This window comes from Amphiura filiformis, chromosome 11 (genome assembly GCF_039555335.1).
Source record: "Amphiura filiformis chromosome 11, Afil_fr2py, whole genome shotgun sequence".
NCBI classification, from domain to species: domain Eukaryota; kingdom Metazoa; phylum Echinodermata; class Ophiuroidea; order Amphilepidida; family Amphiuridae; genus Amphiura; species Amphiura filiformis.
In genome coordinates, this window is record NC_092638.1 from 58978559 (window position 1) to 59002751 (window position 24193).

Consider the following 24193-nt stretch of genomic DNA (forward strand, 5'->3'; position numbering starts at 1 on the left):
GGGTCGTGAACATGGCCGTGGTTTACTAGTAAGGATGTCCGCGTTTATGGGCCGGGGAATCCTATCACTTGGCCGTACTTGAGCCGTGGATGTATATTAATAATCCACAAAATCATGGCTGTTGTTTCCAAATTTTGCAGTAGGCCATGTACATGATGTATCTGCTATTTAAACGTTAACGGGGCTCTAAAGTTAGCATGTTTAACCAGACCACACTGGCTTCTTATGCATGTGCAGACGAGGGCATGCTATACGCTTATTTATGTTGAATGTATTGGTTTTTATTTTTTACGTTAGTTTTAAGTTTTAACGACCCGCCGAGATTTTTTGATCACAAATCGTTGAAAGGATGTTTAAATATGCAAAATGGCAACCTCGTGAAACAAAATATTAATAACTTGTGCGGCAAAAGTTTGATAGATGGTCATTTGATTTTAAACAAGATTCAAGGTAGGCATGTTTGGATGGGGTATGGGCCTTATACAGAATAGCCTCATTATAATTGAAGTTGTATTTTGGATTGACATAAAAAATCGTATAGGCCTATAATACTATGTGCTTAAAATGTTTATGCAAAGATCGAACATTCGCCACTCCCGTATCCTGGACAGATGTAAATGTAGTAATCTGTTTCTTCATATCTTTGATGTTTTAATCATATATAGGCATACATCAATACGATATTCCTGGTTTATTCCCGGTATTTTCCGACCCGCCATTCACGCCTCGTAATATTTAAAACAAGCATGCATATTATAATTATATAGTGATGGCACACAGGTATCTCCCTCTTGTCCCGTGCCCCCTGCCACTATAAAGCATGAAAAATACGCGAAGTGACTAAGTGGGAAAGTCGGGTGACTGGGGTCCGACATTCATATATGCAACGTAAAATTCCTTCGAGAGTGTGCCAAAATCACCCCAAAACTGTGGCACGTCCCCGTACACCTTCAACCAGGAAGATCTCCCCGCCATGTCACGTCACACTCCCTGCACCCTCCTGGCCACGGGCATATCATATCGGGTTATAAAATTCACCCAGCATGTCCAGAGCTCGGCATTCCTTTGAAGACATACCTGCCGCGAATTTTGAGCACGCATGACAAGATTGCCGCGATATTAAAACCATATTAAGATCAACAGGTCTATGTCCTATGCTCAGGGCCGGGAACTTGGGCCGAGGAATACCCGGGGTTTGCATCGGTTTGCAACGGTTATTCGCCCCGGGAGGGCCGGGGAGTGGCTGAGAGTTTTGCCCAGGTGGGTCCGGGACTGGTCAGGTGTTTACCCGGGACTTGAACTTTTAAACCAAAAATCCACGGCCCACGATCCGGCCATCCCCGGGTCCCCAGGGGCCGGGGTTGCATTTGATATGTGCATTAAGCGCACTGTGGCGATGGACCAATTTTGACTCGCACTTACAGAAAAACAAAATAAGTTGTGTTGCTGTAATTTGCAAGATAGTTACAAAATATAATTGGCAGTAACTTCCCCAAATTTTACAGAAAAATATTGAAAACTAAAAGAATGAGATCAATTTAGAAATGTATGTGCAAGCAGTGCACAGTTGAGCTCCCTGCATGTCTATGGGAGTGTTCTAATCAAGTTGATGGTTCATTGGTCATCCCTATTTTTAGGCTTATTTTAATCACGTTGCATACCATATTATCAGCCATATTAAAACAAGATTCATGCATTATTTATTTAAATTTATTTACTTATTAATTTATTGATTAATTAATATTTTATTTATTTATTAACAACAGCAGTCGCAATTTCAATTACATATATGCATCTTACAATTATGATAATTAGAGACTTTGAGGCATCACACCACATAATTTAATCGTTTCTCTTCAACTTTTTGTTACATTTTGTGGCTGTTGAATTGTTAGTCAGGGGCACAAATTTCAACTCATGGCTTTATCAGATATTCTCTGTGCAAAATGCACAACAGCACCACCAAACGATCCACAATAATATGTGACCGTACATCACGAATGAGCCGTAAATTCCGCCCGGTCAATTTTGTTTTATTTCGTGGTTAGAAAATGTATATCATAAGTTTTAAAATGGTATACCATTTGACTTCAAACGATATCCAGAAGCGGGGTTATGGTTTGTTGAACTTTACTCCTTCAACAAAATGGTATACCTTTTTCGGTTCTGCATGTGTCTCTTTTCCCACATTGCTGGTAATAAATATTAAACAGTCATAATTGGCGGTCATTTCAAATCATCCCCAAGTCAACAAGGTTCTGGAATGTCCTCTCATTGTTAATTGTTACCTAGACATCGACAAAATACAATGCTTTGTAATCCACCACTTGAACGGGATTTAGCCAAAACAAATAGAGACTAGAGATATTCAAGAATCTATAGAAATAGGTAGAAGCTTATTATCCTCTTCAACAATATCCTCTTCAAAATGAGATTCATGTCACACCAATTTGAGGTACCTATGAATACGACCTTCATGCACATTTTACACTGTATACTCATAATACAATTTAGGACATTTACGGCTCATTCGTCGTGTACGATCACATAGGCCAATTTGTTCACAATATAAACTGGCCTCAAAAAGAAACTTATAATTTTTCACAAGGTCATATCTTAAAATCCTCTCCATAAAAATGAACAAAAATTGCACACAGGATTACTTCAATACTCTACTCTAAGCACATGTCAGTAACCAAGCAATTGTCCAACTGACACAACAGCAAAATGCACTGACATAGAACACCTTCCTGGACCAAAATTCACAGCGCAACAGATTTCTTTGTTAGGTTCAGCTGTTCCATGTCAGTGCATTTTGCTGTTGTGTCAGTTGGACAACTGCTTGGTTACTGACATGTGCTTAGAGTAGAGTATTGAAGTAATCCTGTGTGCAATATTTGTTCATTTTTATGGAAAGGATTTTAAGATATGACCTTGTGAAAAATTATAAGTTTCTTTTTGAGGCCAGTTTATCATGTCTCTTGCATAAAACATGTAGATAGCCTGCACGTTACTCAGTTTGTGACATTTTGATTGAAATGGTTCAATAATACTGATATCGCCATCGACAAATTCCCATGTCACCTACACGGACCTGTCCACACAGGAGCGCTTACTCATCATTCCCAACACCTTTGTATTTCTATCATTTTCAGGTCTATTAATTTTATCAGTAATTTTACAGCTTATTTGGGTTTATTTTATGTCCATGTCAGAATTAAAGTATACCGTTATCTGTTACCTATGTCATTCATTATCACTTCATGACGACCACGTCAGCTATGGTTATCGAGATCTGTCTTAAAGGTAGGCGGTCAGATGTTTTAAACATTCTGTTTTCTACTGGACATTGAGGCCTATCATTAAAACCAAACTTTGTGTCGTTTTGATCTATTATCTATTATCCCGACGAGTAGGGCCAGATTTTCTTAGCTACCAAACAGTGAACCCGCCGCGGTTGGTAGACTTTCGCGGTTCATCTTTATTGAGCAATATATAGATGGTCCGTGGCTGAAAAAAATCAAGTTCCGGTGGTGCTTACGGGGGGAGAGGGGAGGTGGTCTTCGAAAATGTGTGTACGGGGATGTGCAAAGCAGACTTTGGGGTGCCGAGATTTTTCAGTGTTTTGGTTCAGTCTGAAATTATTGCTTTCCAGAGCACTAAAAATTAACTCTTGAGTGAGCAAAAATGAGTAGGCCTATATCAATTATTAGGCCTACATATGCGTTTGATGACATCTCCAATAAAAGCTTGAGCTATGATCATCTAGGTCAACAAGTAGGTCAACAGCGTCTCAAAAGTTGTGTCAATTGACCTTTTCGGTAAATCCCATAAGCCTTTGCGGGCCTTGGAACTCGTCATTTGACGTCACGCCGTCATTTGACGTCACGCCGTCTTGCAATGCGCAGTAACGATGTGTGCATCGGCACAGATCGCCGTGACGTCAAATGACGAGTTCTCAGGTGTACTCACAAAGGCTTATGGGATTTATCGAAAAGGTCAATCTGCAGTAGACCTATGATCATGATTAGGCCTACTGTGGGTCATGATAATATCATAATATCAAAATCAACTCACTTGGTCAACACAAGTCTGTCTGGTTGTCAAGTGTTACACATTCCATAAATGATAAGTCGACTCGATAAGTGTATTTGGTGTTATCACAATGATAATACGTGTATCATTGTGTTAATTCGTATTCGATAGGAACACAAATACGGTCCATTTATTTAGTGCATGTAGCAAACATATCGGGAAACATGAAAGGTATTACAGACAAATGTTTGCCTTCCTGTCGATTGTAGACGCTACTATGTTCTGCAGCCAATCACAAGACAGGATATTTCATTCCAATCTTTTTCGGCCTACATTGTGTTTGAATATTTGTTAAAGTGTACAAAGGCCATATATAAAAATTAATGTTTGTTTGTTTGTTTTGTTACGGTTTTGCACATGAACTGAATTGAGGGTAGGTAAGCGTCACAACTTGCAATGCAACTCACAGTGGCTTAAATTCGAATAATTACGGTATATGTTACGTTTGGAAAATTATCATAATGTACCTGGTTTTAAAAGTAGGCCTATACCTTGCAGTTGTCCTCATGGGTTACGATCACTGTATTTTAACAATATTTAAAACTACAGATTCCAGTTAGACAGCCACATTAACAGAGTATAGTTAAGGCATTGATGATGCATTCTCTAAATCAACATTTTAAAGGTATGTTGTTATTTGACATTTCATGTAAGGGTGGGGTTCTGATGCATGGATACTGTACACGCCTGGAGACACGTCGTCATTATGATTTTCGCATGGACACCCTTTTAGAATAAATGGACTTAATTACCGTTTCAACCCATTTACGATAGAATTGCATTAAATGATGAATATTTTATAATAGCTGGACTTGAGGTTAAAATAAATTGAGATAATTATATGTTTGAAAAATGCTAATAGATATGGGCGGATAACTTCTTGATGGAATACTGCTATTACACATGTGTTACAGTGCATCGATCATAAGTGGCTCCGAAAGATTTTCAACATTAGGGGGATGACAAAACCCAACTTTGTTGATGACCTGTTCGGGTAGTGGGTGCCCGAGGACTGTGGCGAGTCATAAAATTGGCAAAAACTCTTTTTTCCCGTATTTTCCCGCTTTTCTTGAACTGAAATTATTGGGGGTTGAAGGGTATTCGAGCACCCGCATCCAAATTATTGGGAGGGGGAAGGGGAGCCCCCGCTACCCCCCCCCCCCCAACACGCCTCCACACACCCGTTCCAGAGACTACAGTGCAAACACAGTCGAGGACATACTGGTGTTTAGATTTAATGTCTAGCATTTAAACACTTTTAATGTTTAGATCTTAAACATCTTAACACATAATCGTATGAGATGTGTTTAGGATCTAAACATTAAAGTGTTTAAATGCTAGACAATAAACTTTCTAAACACCAATCTGTCCTCGATTTCTAAACACTGTTTTTGCAGTGTATGATCTGTTTAGCCCAGCATGCCTCCTTTGACAAACAGGCAATACCGTTGTCATGTTTGAAATCGTTCTTTATAACTTGTAAATTAAATAACCGAATATTTTGGCTGAGTAAACTTTCCATGTACAAATAGGCCTACAGAAAAAGAAAATTATTTAAAAAAAAGATAAACCTTTTATCAACAGATCCAACCCCCCCTCTTCACGTTTTCATCCGTTTGTATGGCCTACCGGTACCCCTCTTTCAATTGTCAGTAAATAGTTTAGTTCATGGAAAATATATCAACGGAAATTTGATTAAAGATATTATTTTATTTTATTTTAATTGAGAACATATCTTCTTCCATATGCGGTCTTTATCTGTGATTTGCACATTTCCGTCCACATCACTATGGACCATAATGGCCTCATCTACAATCGCACAGTTCACAACCTCCGTTCAATACTAGTAGTGCCAAATTTAACCCAAAGTTCTGGAGTTGAGTTTTAATACCTAATATATATAAGGTCATTCTACGAATGTGCAATCACATAGGGGTTACAGAACTATGCCTGACGGATGAGCATAGATAAAATAAAATATGGTCAACAATGGCCTCAACCCAATGCCATAGTTCGATACCCTCAATTAAACAATTTTAGTGCACAATTTGACCTCAAGTTGCAGTATGAGTTTTTGTTCCCAGATTTTCAGAGGTCATTCAATGAATGTACAGATATATTGGTGCCCTGATGTTGCATGTACTCATGAACTTGACAAAGTAACAATGGTTCATTCACCACTTCCAGTCAATTTCCTTCACACGAGCAAGTCAATAATTATTTGAAATCCAATAAAGCAATAAAATTGTTGATCATAAAGATATATGGCCTCGCTTAAATCAGAATAATCCAGTGCATTGTTTTAGTTAATTTTTGCGAGTGGGGATGTGAAGGTGTTTGATATTGGGGAGTGGGCACACGTAGATCAAAGCTGTGTTTCAAACAAATATTTATGTGCTTTCAATTTTATCAACATTTCCATAATTATGCGACAGCTGACTGCATTACATGATGTAAGCAAAAATAAAAGAATTAATTCGTTTTAAAAATGCCATGTAACAAGTTGATATTAGTCAGCATGAATCACATGCAAGTGTTTTTGTGGTCTAACCCGTAGGCCTATAATCTTATAGGCCTATAAATTTAAAAAAAGTTTCTTTGCAGAATGCTGTAACCTGAGCTAGCAATGTCAAATTTACGTGAAAACTGCTGTTATATTTTGCCTTAGCAAAAAAAAAAAAAAAAAAAAAAAAACACCTTCCTCGCTCCTCATTTTTCCAATAAGGTGTGGACGTGAAACGAATATTTAATTTTATGTGGCCATTTGCAAGGCGAAATATTCTTGACACTACGCATCCATCTTCTGCATAAGCAAAGACAGTTCTTAAAATTCATTATTTAGTATTGTCACGTCCATGCAGTTAACACAAATATACTCCAATCTGCAGATATCATTTTGTTGCTTATTTTTCACGTGACACGATATAGTTTTTGATATAAATTCCGTTACCGTTATGATTCGTGATGATTGTCTACTGCGATTTAAGAAAAATTCATATCGTATGAACTTTTGCAATCTTATAAACCTGCATATACGTGTTAAAATCCCGTTTTATATCACGCAACATAAAATTAATACTGCAACGATCTTCTGTCTCATACATATGTAAATGGAACGCATCATGCATGGATAATGTCATTTATGTCAATATTAATAAAATTAAATGAAACTTATTTTAAATCCGATACACAAGAATAATTTTTCTCCGAAAAATATCACATGATTTAGTGTAACATAATCGTTACCATGTGTTAGTATAATTATGTTGCTTTCTAAGCAATACAATGTTATAGCACGACCGCTGAAGACTGAAGCAAATATCAGTATTGCCCAAGACTACTTTCCCTTGCACTTTTCCTGTTTCAGAAAACAGGTGTGTGTGTGTGTGTGCTACATAAGTCGATCCATTAAAAAAACTAGGCTATTATGTACGTGTATCGCTACATTATACATTAGACCAGGATAAAAAAAACCAATGCGAATATGTATCTATTTGCAGGTCTGAAATCGGAAGAACTATCGTTGAACTTGAAATGCAAAGGTCGGTCGTGTACACACGCCAGTAACACGCCCCTGGAAAATGGAAATGCTACATGTATTATAAATTGTATGCATGTATTCTACCAAATTAATGTTATCATCATGACAAATGACAAATATATAAATCGAAGATTTGATCAAAGATGTTGGCTCTGACAAGTAAACATGCTACTTCTGTGGCTTATGCTATCTTCAATATCACAACATGTTCACAGCCTCGTTCATGCCATTTCTCTAATATTATAGCCCTCCGGCAAATCTTGATAATTTCTTCGACCGATTAAAATCAGCATGAATTTCAAAACTACACGATCTTTTGCATAATATTGGGCCATTGTAAAAACGTAAGCTTTCGTCTCAGCTCAGGTAGAGTGCAATTACGTGCTGTGGGTGAGCCCTACAGGTGTGTATCATATATGAGTCAAGGTTAAGTCGCTATGAGGTGAAAATAAGGGCAAGAGACGTCTGGCATGTTTGAGGCCAAATAAGGTCAAACTCATTATCAGAATAAGTCTCTGGGGGGATATAAAACCATTGGAAAGTGTTGTTGGCCAATTTGTAAACAAAGCATGATCTGTATTTCATATCCATGGTTTTGTGCATGGTTTAGGGGTTTCTATGGTTATATATTCTGGTGACTATGGAACAACAAAGGAATCTGACACGTTTTTAATTATTTCAAGCTAACCATTTGCGTGTACCATGACTGACATGAATCGGCAGTTCGGCACCATTGCACCACACTCCTATAAAAATGGTGGGCGGGATTGACACTGACCGCTTCATTTGCAAATGCAGGCCCGGCCCCTGAAAAGAACATTTTCTTTATCAAATAGGCCAGCGGAGAAGATATGTATTTTAGGCTTTTGAGCTATCATGGCCATGGAAATATTAGGCCTAAGTGCCAGGTTGCCAGATACATCCAAACAATGTAATGTAGACTTATCAAAGATTCAGACCCGAAGTTGCGAAATATGTTATGTAGGCCTAATTGTTATGTAGGTCATAGTGGTCCATGGGAAACAATATTTGGTGACTATGGAAAGTAGCATTGCCCCCCCCAACGCCTTGGGACAGGCGCCATTAGTCCTCGGCATTGTCCCCAATATCTAAAATCTTCCGAGCTTCTGGATAGTAATATTCATGTTCCAATTATCTCTTACGAATAAATAGTATGACCATGAACAAGGCCATGACTTGTTTGTGTGTTTATATCATTTTTCAATCATAGGCGATAGCCTCGAGGTATTCAAAACCAAGATGCATGGATGCTATGTGGATGCTATCCAAACCAAAGGAAATGATGACATCAGAAGCCTTCCATTCAGTGGCAGGTGGCCTTCGCGTTAAGCTTACTAGCTGCCAACTTGAATCCCGTAACCAAGTTCAACAATAAGTCAATTATGGCATGGATACAAAATGGAGGTAGGCTGTAAATGTAACTGTATGGTGATGAGTCAGGCTAAATGAAAGATATCAAGATGACTGTACGTCCAATCACTAGGATATGATCCACAACATGCACAGTTCTTTAATAACCCCAATACATTTGCACATTCATTGAATGACCTTTGAAAATTTGGGTACAAAAACTCATACTCTGAAACTTGAGGTCAAATTTTGCACTATGATTGTTTAATTGAGGTAATTGAACTATGCCATTGGGATGAGACCATTGTGGTCCATAGTGAATAAATCTGGTGAACCCATTACCTGATCATTGACCCTGGTTCGATGCATCTTCAAGACAACGAATTACGCCATAGTGTTTACTCAAGCCGACAGAAATATCATCTGAACGAAAAACTGATTTTTAGATTTTTGGTCAGAACACCAAATTTGACTATAAACCGGGTTATTTTAAATGACAATAATGGCAACTTTAATTCAGTAATTAAGAATATGATCAAAAGTAATAGAGTTAGTTAGCTATACACAAACAGGTCGACATGTAGAGAGCATTATCAACCAATTAGCCATGGAAATAAAAAGACAGGATTAACCATCTATAGATCAACAGAAACACTGCTTGAATCAGTGGCCTTCCAAACATTTTTGCCAAAGAAAACGAAATTGTAGGCTGACACCCAATTGGCTTAAAAACAAATCCTACTGATTGTTGGCTGAACTTGAACAGATTTTCCAGATTATGTTGGCTGATCTGACATGTAGCCAGTGCACTTCCATGTGCGCTGGTAGATATAGCTGTATAAACAGGAGAGTGGACTAGCCCAGTGATCATAAAACGGTCACATTTTAGGCCTACAAATTGTCTAACTATAACACTGAGGACTGGTCAAATTGGAGCACCTCTCGAACTTTAAACCCGTCAAGTATAATACCACAAAGCCAGCATATGTGGCAATACCAAATGGCAAGGTATCTTGTACACATATCTAATAAGTTAAACATCTTTTATCTTGCTTGCTTCCCTTTTGAAATTTCAAAAATACGGAAATTAAATTGACACTTCATCCGGGCATTCGATTTGTCTCAATTTGATCAGGCCTAATATGCCGGCTTCTTTGGGAATGCATGATTAGGCCTATGCAGGCTTCTTTGCCCCATATGATACGTTTATGAATTTTAAGCAAGTTATGAGCAACTTGAATTTGCCTATGCATCCACTTCAACTAATATTCAGGTAATAGGGAGGCCTACAAATGCCTGACAGTGGCGTAGCGTGGGTCATCCGATTGTGGGGGCACCGGGTCTGATGGGGGGGGGCACAAGCCGTTTTTCGGCCATTTTCCTATGGGATTTAAAAAAATTTCAGATCGAAATTACGCCACTGATGCCTCATGTGACGAGAATAATTGTGAATACAAGCACAATGTAGGCCCTGCATATCAGCACGTCCCATAGACCAATAGGATCCCTGGTAAAATATACTAAGATATCTTTGGTGGTGCAGGGACCATGGTACAGGCAATCTGGCATCTTTTATCCTTCCTGCTTCCCCTGTAGAATCTCAAAAAACACGGAAATGGTTGATTCCCAGGTTTACAACAGACTTCCGTAGGCATAGATTGAACTCAAGGACAGACCTGGATAATAATTATTATTGTAAACTTGACTCAAAATACGTAAGTAAAAAAAAATACGGATAAACCAAATTATTAGTCCAAATTATAGATATTCTGTGCATAGGCCTACAATAACTTATACCATAGGCTTATAGGCCCTACATGGTATTGTTATTTTGGTCCATACGAATCGAGATAAAACTGCTTGACCAATCCGATGTATTTATTGCAAGGTAGAAAGAATGGTAGGCCCTAAACACCCATATGCAATGGCACCATGCAGGTTGGGGTTTTTCCTCTAGTAAATTGGTTAGCATTTGGTCATTTATTTGTGCATCAATTTAGGCCTATGCCTTCCCATATCCAATAGCCCATATTTCGCCATTGTCTTACAACTTGAACATTAGCTTAATGTAACTTCCCATAACTCGCCTTCCCATAACTCGCCTTTTTCCGTGTGTACTAACTTGCCTTTTTCCCTTGCCCACTTTCTCTCATCGTAACTCGCCTTTCCATAACTCGCCTTTTTCCGTGTGTACTAACTTGCCTTTTTCCCTTGCCCACTTTCTTTCATCATAACTCGCCTTCCCATAACTCGCCTTTTATCCGGGCCTTTTATAATCCATTTCCGAAATAGCCACAATCTGGTGTGACAAGTTTGCCACAGAGGAATTTCCCAAACAAAATAAAATCCTCCAACATTTAATCCTCAAAAGACTCAAACAAAATGTGAACATAATAAAGTTTAATATTCCAATCCCCCCATGGCGAGTGTCAAAGGTCATTGGAGACACGTGCCACTATTCTGGAACAGCAATAAAACACATGGGTCATAGCCGAGTGAATCAAAACATGGACGACAAAGAACTTGACTGACTTTGGACTTGCTAACATTATGATATGCTCACATCATGAAGTGACTAACGCTCGATGGTCTTTGTCTGTGTCGTTTTCATAGTGAGTGTGTCACTCGTGAGCTATCAACAAATTCACTTTTATTCAGTTTTTTGATCAATTTTTAAAAACTAGATAAAAATATCTAAGAACCAGTTTTATTATTATTATTATTAATTTTTTTTTGTAATCTTGACCAGCTTTGAGAAATTTGCTTCAAAAATGCTCAATTTTCAAAACAAAATCATAAAATATTCTGATTTTCGCCCAAATTTCAATATTTTTGGTGAAGTGGTCGATTCAAAAAAAATTAAAAAACGCTTCCTGGATATTTTAAACTAATTTTTACAAATTAATAAAAAACTAATTTTAGCCCAAGAATTTGTAACGTTGACCGAAAAAATTCCCCCCCCCCAAAAAAAAAATTACGTTTCTTAGGATTTTCTCAAAAAAATAAAAGTAAAAATTATTTTAGCCCGAATTTAACCTCACAGATGAGTTGATAAGTCCTTTGACATTCTAAAAATGTATAGCCTACTTTTATCATAATTTAGATCAAACATGAGGGAAACCAATATTTGATCAATAACTACTTGCCTTGAGTTGCTGAATTTTCAGTGCAGTAATTGTAGACCTTGCCCATATACTTATCTTACTTGTCACCAATGCGCTATAATTTTTGAGAAAAATGCAAAAATAGGCACAAATTTGGCCAGGGGTGTAGTACCCCCTTAAGCTCATCATTAGTGGAAATGGAAATCAAAATAGACAAAATGTCAATGAACTTCACTAAGCTGCCATACAGTTTAGTTTACTACTTGTCGATAAAATCATATCGATTGAAATAATATGAGAAACGTTAAATGGAGATATCACTGGGGATGAAGACAACGGCCGTAATTGATGGATGGAGCTGAGATGCATTGTTTGTAAAGATCAGCGGCGATGTAGAAATCACTGGGGATGGGACACCGTTTAGGAGGGGGTAGGTGAAGCCGAGATGCATTGTTTGAATAGATCAGCGGTGGTGAAGGGACACCGTCAAGTTGAGGAGGGGTAGGACCTGGAACGCGGACTTCAGCGTCGTTGGCCTTATTTTATGTTTGTTTAGTTCTAAACAATAATGATATAGGCCTACTTTATGAAATTTGATCTCTAATCAACTTCATCAAATGGTATCTTACAAACTGCAGGCCTATTCTATATTCATATCATTCTGATGATTAGGTCTATAAGTATAATAAATCTCGATTCAATTCCCAAACACAATGTCTGGTAACTGAAAATAGTGTGGAATTCGATAGATGTATTACTGCATTATGCATCATTCATTCATCAATGTTCAAAGTTACACACTACAAATAAATAAAACCAGTTGACAGCGCCTGAAGGGAATGCAAATAAATGTATTGCATTGTATTCATGGTGGATACCAGTGAGTCTGCCTCTTGTAGAAACGATCGACTCATGCTGAAAATATGTAATGGTTTTGAACTTGAAATGTGTGGAAAATACCACTTCATTCAGATTGAACTCCCAAAATAAACCAAGTCGACATGCATGAGAATGGTATAATATAATAATAGATATATGAAAAATATTGAGCAGACAATTTGTGGGAGTAAATTATTGAGTGGATATGCATATTATGGTTTGGTTTGTGAATTATGAATTAAAACAAAAAAGTTCCACTATAAATAATCTCAAACACAGAGATGCCACTTGCTTGTTGAAATATATCAGGAAGTTGCAAAGCGTAGCCACTCATTCATTGCAAAAAAATCCTGAAATTATGTCTAAAAATGGCAAAGATCAGGAATTCCTGATAAATCAGGAAAAGTGGCATATCTGCAAACAATGCATGCTAATCTCAGGCAACAGTCTTTTAATCCATAAATATCTGCATCGTAGAATGACGTTTCAATATTTTGGGTAAAACAATCATTCTCCCAACTTGAGGTCATATTACATGCCATGGTTGTTGAATGGGGGTTATTGAACTACGTCATCGGAGATGATGTGATTTTGGTGTTATTTCCGTGGTGCGCATGGTGACAGTATGTGAATGGGATGCATGTCAGAAAAGATGGAAGAGCCGGAATAGAAATGGCTATCCTTTCAGCTGGTATTCCAGTACAATTGCAATACAGTTGATGTAGGCATTATGTGTATTGAGTAATAGTGTACATGTGTACGGGCCATAACTCATTATCATATTTAATTTTTAGATTCATATGCTCAACATATAGCCTACAGCTTTTGGTTTTATGTCTCTACGTTCAAATAGTTTTTGAATCAAAATTGCCTAAGCCTTGAATACAATAAAGAACGACTACATTGTACTATGTCGGAAACAAACAATTATAAATATCGTATATATTATTTTGACCAGTTTATTTGCGTGTAGCCGTTTCCATGGTTATGACTAGAGAAATTAATATACGCCAACGTACATGTAGCCTAATCATCAATTTGACCTAAAACAGGATATATTTATGAACAGAAAATTGAACTTGTAAATACCAAATTGCAAATTAAATTTATTATTGGGGGGGGGGCATTTATTTAGTCCATGCACATTTCATCAGATTGATACATCAATTCTGCACTTCAATTTCAAAATTATTTTAATTGAATGTTTTGAAGAAAGCAGGCATTTTCAGTTAAAGGGGCATTTCGTGATCCACAGCCTCATCCCCCACTTTTCCCAAAAAAGTTGAGATTTTTACACCACTGGATACCTCTGGCTACATAATGTTTATGTACCAAATATTTCTTGCAGATTAACCCTAACCCAACTAGGACTCACTAAAGCTCACTATTAAAAACGCTCTGCGTGCATGCATTCCACGGGACTCGATGACGCAATCAGACCAAGTCATATATACCCAGGGAATCGTTGGCCGGGCCAACGTCACCTGTGTAGCTACATGCTGGGGATCTTCTGCGTGGCATGCGAGGGGTCCCAGGTTCGAATCCCGGGGGTGCCAAGTGACTTTCTTCGTCATCTTCTCTCCTTTTTCGTTCCTTCTTTCCCTTCCGATAGCACAAAAACCACGGGTAGGGTTAGGGTTAATTCGTTTAGCAAAAATATCGCCAAATTTGAATTTCGTTCTGGTGCACCAGAACGAAATTACAACACATTGTCTATGGAGCAGTGTAATACACATGATCATGCATAACTCGCAAACGCAAAATCGGAATCAACTGAAATTTTGGAAATAAGCTTTTTTTCGTGGATATCTACTGAAAAATGACATAAAAAGAGGATGCTAGGATCACGAAATCCTCCTTTAATTCATTTTTCATTAATTATTAAATTCCGCACTTAGTATTTATACTGAATTTATCTGCATACTATAAAGTATTAGGCCTATATAAAATATAGGCCTACATGATAGTAAAGGAATTCTATTTACTGTCAATGCCAATACGATTATTTTGTGCATTTTAGACAAAACATTTCGGTTTGCTTTGACACAAGACTGTCAAATAAAACAATACAGTGACAGAAAGTATTGTTGTTCATGGTCCGATGCATCGCTATGGTCCGTCCGTGTTCAATATACCGGTACAAAGCAATATAAATGGTTGCCACAAAATTTCAACCCGAAATGCGCGTCAAATAATCCAAAATTCGCCCAATGTTTCTTTAAACCATTAGTTTCTATGGGACATGAAACTACGATAAGTAGCATGAGCCAATGTTGAAAAGTCGCCCAATTTTTGTCTTTTACCATTGGTTTTTATGGGACAAGAAATTGTCAAAAGTCGTGGGGAAAATCTTCAAAAGTCACCCAATTGGGCTACTAAATCATGAGTTTGGCAACCCTTGCCAATATATTTACCAAATCAGAGATAGGAAATCAAGCAGATGGGAAATCAATGTTTTAGTCAGTGTTGCCACACCTGCGATTCAGAAGCCCAAAAAGGCGGCTTTGAATGAGTTCTGCGACTTTAAAATGGCCCCCGCGATTTTGCAACTTTTCAGCTTGAACGGGAAATGTTAATTTTATCCCATTTTAATTACAATCGCTAAGTATTCGAAGATGGTTTTTGAATAAAATTCACCAAAAATAATACAATTTCAGACAAATGTTGCAAAATGCCCTCTAATATTATTATATAAAATTGATTTCTGACAAGTTGTAATACTTTTGGGTGAATAAATGGGGTGAAATTTGTGGTAACCCTGTTTTTGTTTGATGAGTTTATGGCAAGGTTGGACGATTACACAGTTTCCCATGGTTGTCAAAAATATATAGTTCTATACAAATACGATAGCTTTACTAGCTTAGCACGCGTATTATATTTTTGATGGGAATTGTTTGGTTTTTTTAAGTATTTTTATTTCAAGGTGTGCTGAAAGGCGACCGTGCTGAATACTGTCATACATTCTATTCTTTGTAGGCTGGTGAGCGTGTTCATTGAAGTGTTTTAATTTTTTTAACAATTTTTATAATGTTTTCCCTACCCTTAATATACAAACTCTAACCCCCGTTCCGAAACCTTACTACATGTAGGCCTATACAAACCCACCCAAGCCCAACCAGCCTAATACCCTTACCCCAACCCCCAAAAGGGAATCAGCAAACAAACAAACAAACAGTTTTTTCTTGCAGGTTAGAAATTTGATAAATAGGTCCATGCATGCATTTTGTATTATGATGACCTATTTATCAAATTTCCAACCTGCAAGAAAAAAACTGTTGAATGTAAGAAAATAATTCTTACCTAAAGTGAAAAGCTTTTGCACTCTAATGTATTTTTTTGTGGTATTTTTAGAAAAAAATTTAATTGCCAAAATTATGTGAGAGGTTTCTCTTTTGTTTTGTTAGCAATAAAAATAAAAATTTCGATGAAATAAGGGAAAATGAAGTAATCAAAACATTAACATATTCATGCATTTACAAACTTAAAAATAATGGTCCGATTTTCATGGGAAATCAATTTCTCCCCTAATTCCCTTTTGGGGGTATAACTTATAAGGGCAAGGGTATTGGGTTAGGTTAAAGATTAGTTGGGCTAGGGTAGGCTTGTATACATACATGTAGTAAGGTTTGGGGTGGGTTAGACTTTGTGTAAGGGTAGGAAAAACATTGAAAAACTTTATAAAGAATTTAAAAAAGACGGTTAGCGATTTTTCTATAACGGATAGTGCATAAAACGTGAAACGTTTAAACGTAGACACCCTTAGATTTTGGATCGGCCATTTTGGGGGAAAAGTGCCCTCATCCTCCTTTTTTCAAAAAGTTAGGACGAGAAACTAATGTTTTTTTTTACTATCATAAGCTGTCGTGATTTGGTAGTTCACAGCATCTTGCGAATGGTATAGTGACTATTAGTGAGCTTTGGCAAAAATTGCATTGATCATTTCAAAGCGAGAATTAAAATGTCACAGATATACTTTTGTAGGTCCTGTGGTGATTGAGTAGTTGTGTTGTATTAAAGAGGGATGAAACAACAACACTTCTGTAAAACGTACGTAACTCATTAACAACAATATATCGTCATGATGTACATGTAGGCCTACCACTGTTCACTGAACTAAGCTCGTTTGTACTCATTTTATCATTTTAATGCATTTTCATCATGGTGATTCCAAAATACGTTCACTGGTTTTGTTGAATTTGTGTGTGGAAAGAATGGATACTTCACCCATGCATTTAAGATGAGGGAAGGACAACGCCCAAAGTATTGATGATAAAAGTTCGAGTCATCAAGGTTCAATTGAACGAATTTCTCCACTCATCTCATATTTTCATGATTCAGCTTCTATAGTTTAATATTTGGTATTAAGTGCATTTCAGCATAGGGGCCTAACATGTAGAAAAGTCCCCATTTAGCATGTTTAGCATTACGGCATTTACGACCTTAAATTTTTATCGATATCAAATACGATCAGATATTCAATTTAAACGTTTTTAAGGGCTGGGGTATGAACGTTTGGACAGTATTTATTGTGGGACATTAGAGCACATCAGACCTATCGAATTGCATTCTGAATACGAAGAATGTCATTCTGATATCAAATAATTTTGATTTTTTGAAATTCGCAATTTAATACACATTTTATCATGTGTGTCCGGGATTACCACGGTCCCGATTTAATTTTTCAGTGCTTGTTCTACTAATCCATTTTTAAGATACCAAAATTCATACATCCAGCTAACAATCAAGTATCAAACATAATTTTCACCCATACTTCATCTGTGTCCCTTGTCGCATTAACTGTTACCCAGCTAATAAATCACTTTTCAGATAAAAAGTCAACTAGACTTAGCTGTGGTCTAAGACCACGAACACAGCCGTGTTGTTACCCCTTAATGACTTTGACCCCAAAATATATGAAAACCCCATAGAGTTTGGCTAATGTCAATGTATGTGTGCACGTGGCATCACTTTGCCATGTTATTTGTGGCAGAAGGGGCATTTTGAAGGTTTTTCGTCTCAGACCGGAAGTGACCCCTTAATGATATTTGACCCCAAATAAAAAATACCACATATGAATTGGGTAACCACAATTCATGTGTGAACATACCGTTACTGTCCTATGTTTTTCTTAGCAAATAAAAAATGTTTGAAGGTTTTTCGTTTTATACCGGAAGTGACCCCTTAATGACCTTTGACCCCAAATCTGTGTACACCCCATAGACACTGAGTGGCATCACTGTCCTACGTAATTTGTGGGAGAAGATGCATTTTAAAGGTATTTCGTTTTATACCGGAAATGACCCCTTAATGACCTTTGACCCCAAATAAAAAAATACCATATATACATTGGGTAATCACAATTCATGTGTGAGCATACCATCACTCTCTTATGTTTTTCTTAGCTAATAAAATTTTTTGAAGATATTTCGATTTATACCGGAAGTGACCCCTTAATGACCTTTGACCCCAAATCTGTGTACACCCCATAGACACTGGGTAATAACAATGCATGTGTGCAAGTGGCGTCACTGTCCTACGTAATTTGTGGGAGAAGATGCATTTTAGCTGAAATCACTTTTTTGACCCCTATGACCCCTGCGTGACCTTTGACCCCACAATTTTCATGTGACATGTGTAGGGGCATGGTCAATGATGGTTGTGACCAAGTTAGGTCAAAATCGGTACAAGCATGTCAGTGCTAGAGCAAATGTAAAGGTTGACAGAAGAAAGGTAGACGATCTCGTAAGAAACAAAACACAGCTCTCGGCTGTGTAAAAATGACAATTTCTGTGTTTTCGTAATTTTCACAAAGAAAGACGAGACCCAAAGCGCTGGTAGTAGTACACGTGAGGTACACCTTGAGGTAGCTAATACCCTAAGGTAGTATAATAGTGCCACCCTTCTCCGTTTAGCTGCAATCGATGTGTCCGGGATTCCCCACAGTCCGGCATTACCCCACTTTCCCCTACTTGAAGTAAACTTTATAAATCTGATGACTTATACTTAAAGTGTATGTAGGTGGCATGAAAAGCCGACGATCAATTGAAAATTTTGACCTTTCGTATTGAAGATATGGATTTTTTCCAAAAAACAAAAAAAAATTAGGTCTTTTTGGAAAAAAATCCATATCTTCAATATGAAAGGTCAAAATTTTCAATTGACCGTCGGCTTTTCCTCCCTGCTACATACACTTTAAGAATATGTCATTAGATTTATATAATTTACTTCGAGGACTGTTATATATCAAAAATTTGAAAAATATCAAATTTTATAATTTGTCATAAAATTTGTATTATATTGTAATTTTCAAAAATGAAAATTATTTGATATCAGAAAGACATGCTTCGTATTCAGAATGCAATTCGATAGGTCTGAGGTACTCTTATGTCCCACAAAAAATACTGTCGAAACGCAATAAACGCTCATTTTAGATCCCTTAAAGTACCGGATTGCTCATAAAATCATTAATATAGATGACCTATATATGACTGTGAGTGAATACTAAGTAATTGAAATGCATGGGTTGCAATCGATCTCGTATTTCTTGCAGCCTAAATTACGCTATAGGTGCATTTCATGATTTACAAAATTGCCACAGAATGAAATACATCATTATTTATTATACAATGACGGCCTCAATATAGTGCAACGCGAATCGACACAAATATAGGCTCTAGGCCTTGATAAATCCAATAACAAATCCAGTTTTATAATCATGATAAATGTACATTTCAAATTACAACTGGTTTGACCATGGAGTTTGGAATAAACCCTCTGATTCAAGGATACAATTATAATACTGTATGGAGTACGTAAACAACTTTAGGAGAAGAGTTATCTGCGATTTCGTACCCAGGAATCTATTGCAAATTTGCCAAGTACTTTCCTCTCCATCGAGTTTGAGACATGTCAAGGATATGTAAAATAAACTGCATGGAAAGTCAAAACAAGAATTGTTTGGTTTATTTTAACTGTTCATGCATGGTTTATATAATACCCCAGACGACGTTATGAATATTGCAGTACATTTTACTACGTGTAGATATGAGCTCCTTATGCGCTACATGTAGTCTACTTTATAGCTCCTTTTGGAAATTCCTATCAACTCATTTCACAAAACGAGAACCTCTCCCCCCTCCCATCCGAAAATTGCGACGCCCGAGAAAAACGGTAGAGCGGCTGGGGGGGAGGGGGGTTGTATTTTATGGAAAGACATAGCTGGTGTGAATTATTGTTATCAAAAAGGGAATGCAAAGCAGCCTACTTCATGTGGGAGGTTAACGACCGTAGTTTAACATGATGAGCGCAGATGGAAGCGCGTGAAAGTTAATCAGCAATTGGCGACAACGTTGAAAATACGAGGGGTTTATTTATATAATAGAAAAGAATTAGGTTTGGCGACCAATATGTGTGATCATTGGGATCACAGGTAGGAATAGTATCCAGGGGTCGGTCCCAGCCTGGGACTCCCAGGTATTCAGAAACCTTTTGACGGTAAAATCATGAGATAGACATCCGGGATGTTGCACCTACATATAGTGCTTGATGAAACGTTAAGGATGGACATGCGGTGTAATGGGGCTGTTCCAGTTGAAATCCACACACCCCCTATGGAAGACTCCCAGACCCATTTGAAATTCACACTCCCTGTGTGAGAGATTAAGGTCATGAATGTCTTCTACAGGGTGTATGGATTAGCCCAACTGGAATAGCCCAATTATTTGTCAATGACAAGAAGGATTCTAATGACAATATTATACCGTTATAATAATGATACCTATTTTGGTTAGAATTCACATGAAGCAATGGTTTCTATGATACCACCAATAGAGACAATGCGAATGGAACAAGAGTGAATGAAACGAATTAACCTTGTGTTTACAATTAACAGATCAATGCGGATTTAGATTCATGAATCATGTAGTCCGTATAATTTTAATAACTTTTAAGGTCCATCTTAGCCATCCGTCTATATAAGAAGACCATTTACATGTTATAAATTAAACTAATCATCAGAATGGCATTTTGACTGGGTCACGGTATATCGACTGCTGCTAATGAGTTCAACATGCACTCTTCCATTTTTGTAACATCGACCCTTGGGGAAACCGAAATGTTCTTTCCATGTATGGTCCGTTTATGCTCTGTGTCCTGAACCTGCAAGACCTACATGTTACTTGTTAGTCATGTTTGTATCCGTGAAACCCCCATAACAAAGAACCATGGTAAACATGTGAACCCTTTCTCTGCCCTGCAGAGAAATAGCTATCATTCACCAAGTGCAACCCATGAAGCACCGAAACGCCATTTAACATTTCAATTTATTTGGTCTAAAAACCGGTATTTCTAGCCCACAGCATTCAATAAGATGACTGGACAATTAAACCTCAATAGAGGCTGTGTAGGGTGGCGATAATATGTGATATGACATATCAATTATGGAGCAAGATCTGATAATGGCATAACACTAGTGCTGTTTCTTTACCATACTGTCATCAGAATGAGGTAAGTCTGGTGATACACTATGACTCATCATGTGTATATGGATTCCCCGAGCTGTTGAACTCAAAAATGAGGTCAAACGTAAGAAATATACTGAATAGTACGTGTGCATGTGTGTTGACAATTGATGGCAGTGACATATTTAGGGGGCTGACAATACGATTTATATATGTTATTTTATTTTATACTTTAGTAGCCTACTTCGACGCATTGATCATAATAACAAAAAATACTGTAAACAATACAGAGATTGTCATACATCTGATGAGCCACCTGGGAAGCAAACAAAGATACACAGTGTGTGCAAATATACACAGTAAATAAATTTGATTATTTTCTAGTATTTTCTTTGTGTCAATGCCTTTATTTACGGTACAGCTGCAGAGCAAATCACACAGAGCAAGGATGAACTGAACAGCACATCCCAATCATATGAATACAGGTTTATAATGTGCATGTTTAGTTAGCCGTTAGCATTACAGCATGTGGCTATGTGTTCCAATATCTGTGAGTCAATACACGAATCGGCCTAATGATGACATTTTGCTGCAAATCGATCGATCACATTATTTCCTCGTTTATAAATGTACTGCACTTTTGCATTGGTGTTACTGTCTAGGATTTTTGTTGTTGTGGCGACGTCAGAATGTGCTCTTTAAACTCGTAACATTAGCATAAAATTGCCAGGCTGTGTAATGTGAACGTGCATGTAGGCCTTAAGCCTTTCCTTCAAATATATAACATTAACTTGTATTCTATTACAACTTGTAATTTCCATTTCTTACAATAATATCACCCAAAGGGCCTTACAAAGTACACAGACAACGCAGTATTGACCTTCACTTCAGGTGTCTGTCTCCAACAGATAATTTTATCATAGATACCCAGCAATCTTTGGATACTTTGATACACTCAAAGAATCTATAAAGAATCTATTTCGAGTGCTATCAAACACTTTTAGGCGTCTCCAATTTTAAGGTACAGTAGTACTCTGGAAAAACTTTCCTGTTGCAGGGACTGTCTTTTGGAATTTGCAGGAGAGCATGGAGCTTTCAAGGAGAGCTGTTTTATGTACAATAGAATGTAAGGAGTAAACTAAGGAGAGCTAAAAATCACTTTCCTAGATCAGATTTAAGGAGAGCAGGCAGTAGAGAGCGATTGCTCTCGCTCTCCTCAAAAGACAGTCCCTGCTGTTGCATCTATTTATCCTGAAACAAAACTTGAAATAACAAGATGTATATAATTACCTTGCCTATGTGAGACCAACTTCTTCTTTCCTCCAGCAAGGGAATGGAAGATACCCTGAGGAGCACTGTCTTCAAGTATAAACACCTCATCTGGTCCTGGTGCTTTCTTCACTTTTCCTTTGGTCTTCAGCTCACGGACTCCGGAAGCAGCAAGATAGCAACCATCCTCATTACGGAATGCAACGTGTCCCTGAAAGAATTCTAGCACAAGAGCTGTGTTAGAACCGAAGTTGTCTACCAGATCTCCGGTGCAGTGATCTAGGTACTTCTGGTTAGAAGCCTTCAGATGATAAGGTGGTTTGCCCTCCTGCCATTGCTTGTAGACCAGAGTGATTGTAGCATCTGATCCCCATGGAATGACTTCATTGACTTTTAATTTACCACCTTCTAGATGAGCATAACGATTATTCTGGACGCCTTTGAGATTCACCTGTGGATGAATAGCCAGCTGAACAGACCACTGGACATCATCACTGCAGTCTCTGGAGGAGCATCTCAGGGAATCTGCGGTACCACCTAGGTAATAATTAAATGCCTTACTTTTGAAAGCCCACTTGCCATTCGGTTGTGTCTCGATAACAAACTCGGCATCTGAACCAGGCTCTTCGCTATCGCATGTGACATTACCATTTTTATCTGCTGCAAGGAAACGCTTGTAAAGACTTCGGAGTACGACATAGTCACCTTTGAGTTCCAAGTTCCACAGTTGCTTCTGTTTCAACGCAATACCACTAGCGTTGACCTTGAAACCAAACTTTTCCGCCGTTAGATACTTATTCTGATAATTCACCAAACCTACTTTGTATGGGAGTTCTTCGCCATATCCAGCTACTGACGAACCGTTATTTGCCATGGTGAGTTAGTGAAAGTCCTACTTCTAGATAAAGTCACAGAACAGTTAACAGTTATACAAACAATACATCCACTAGCAGGTTTCAATGGTGGCTGTACACAGCTACTGTACCGTTCACATACACAGACCGACACGTGTTTGTTGTTACACAGTGTATATCCCCGTGTCTGTGTAAATTACACCGTTCGACAAAACCGATAAACTCAATCAAGGATACGCGATAAAAACTAAAGACGTTGTGATAATCTCGAGATGGATATAATATCCAAACTTAAAACATAAGCGTTTATATAGCAGAAATATCAGAAATCAACCTGCTATGTTAACGATGAGTTATCTTAGGATAGGAAATGATTTATGCACCAGTGCACCAGTGCTGGGCGTTGGTTGTGCATGTCACGTGACTTACACTCAGTTATTCTGACACAGCATCATATCTCTGTCTCCGACTCAACTCGCTCAATACAAAGTGCTCAACTCGAGTATCTTTGGTGTCCAGAAATGGGACGGGATATTCCGTGGAGGCGTCTACAGGGGGTATAAACCGGGACAATGGTTCTATTCTTTTGGACGGAACAAATTAAATAACGATATGTTACTC

At 37.7% G+C, this 24193-nt stretch overlaps 1 protein-coding gene across 1 annotated transcript in view; it reads right to left on the reverse strand.

Moving 5' to 3' along the window:
• Nucleotides 1–23961, reverse strand: part of LOC140165091 (fascin-like) — a 38650-nt gene extending 14689 nt beyond the window's left edge. Inside the window, exon 1 of the mRNA XM_072188518.1 lies at nt 22740–23961. Within this exon, the coding sequence (XP_072044619.1) occupies nt 22740–23592 (853 nt within the window). The 5' untranslated portion in view covers nt 23593–23961. The remainder of the gene's footprint in view (nt 1–22739) is intronic.
• Nucleotides 23962–24193: the final 232 nt, after the last annotated feature.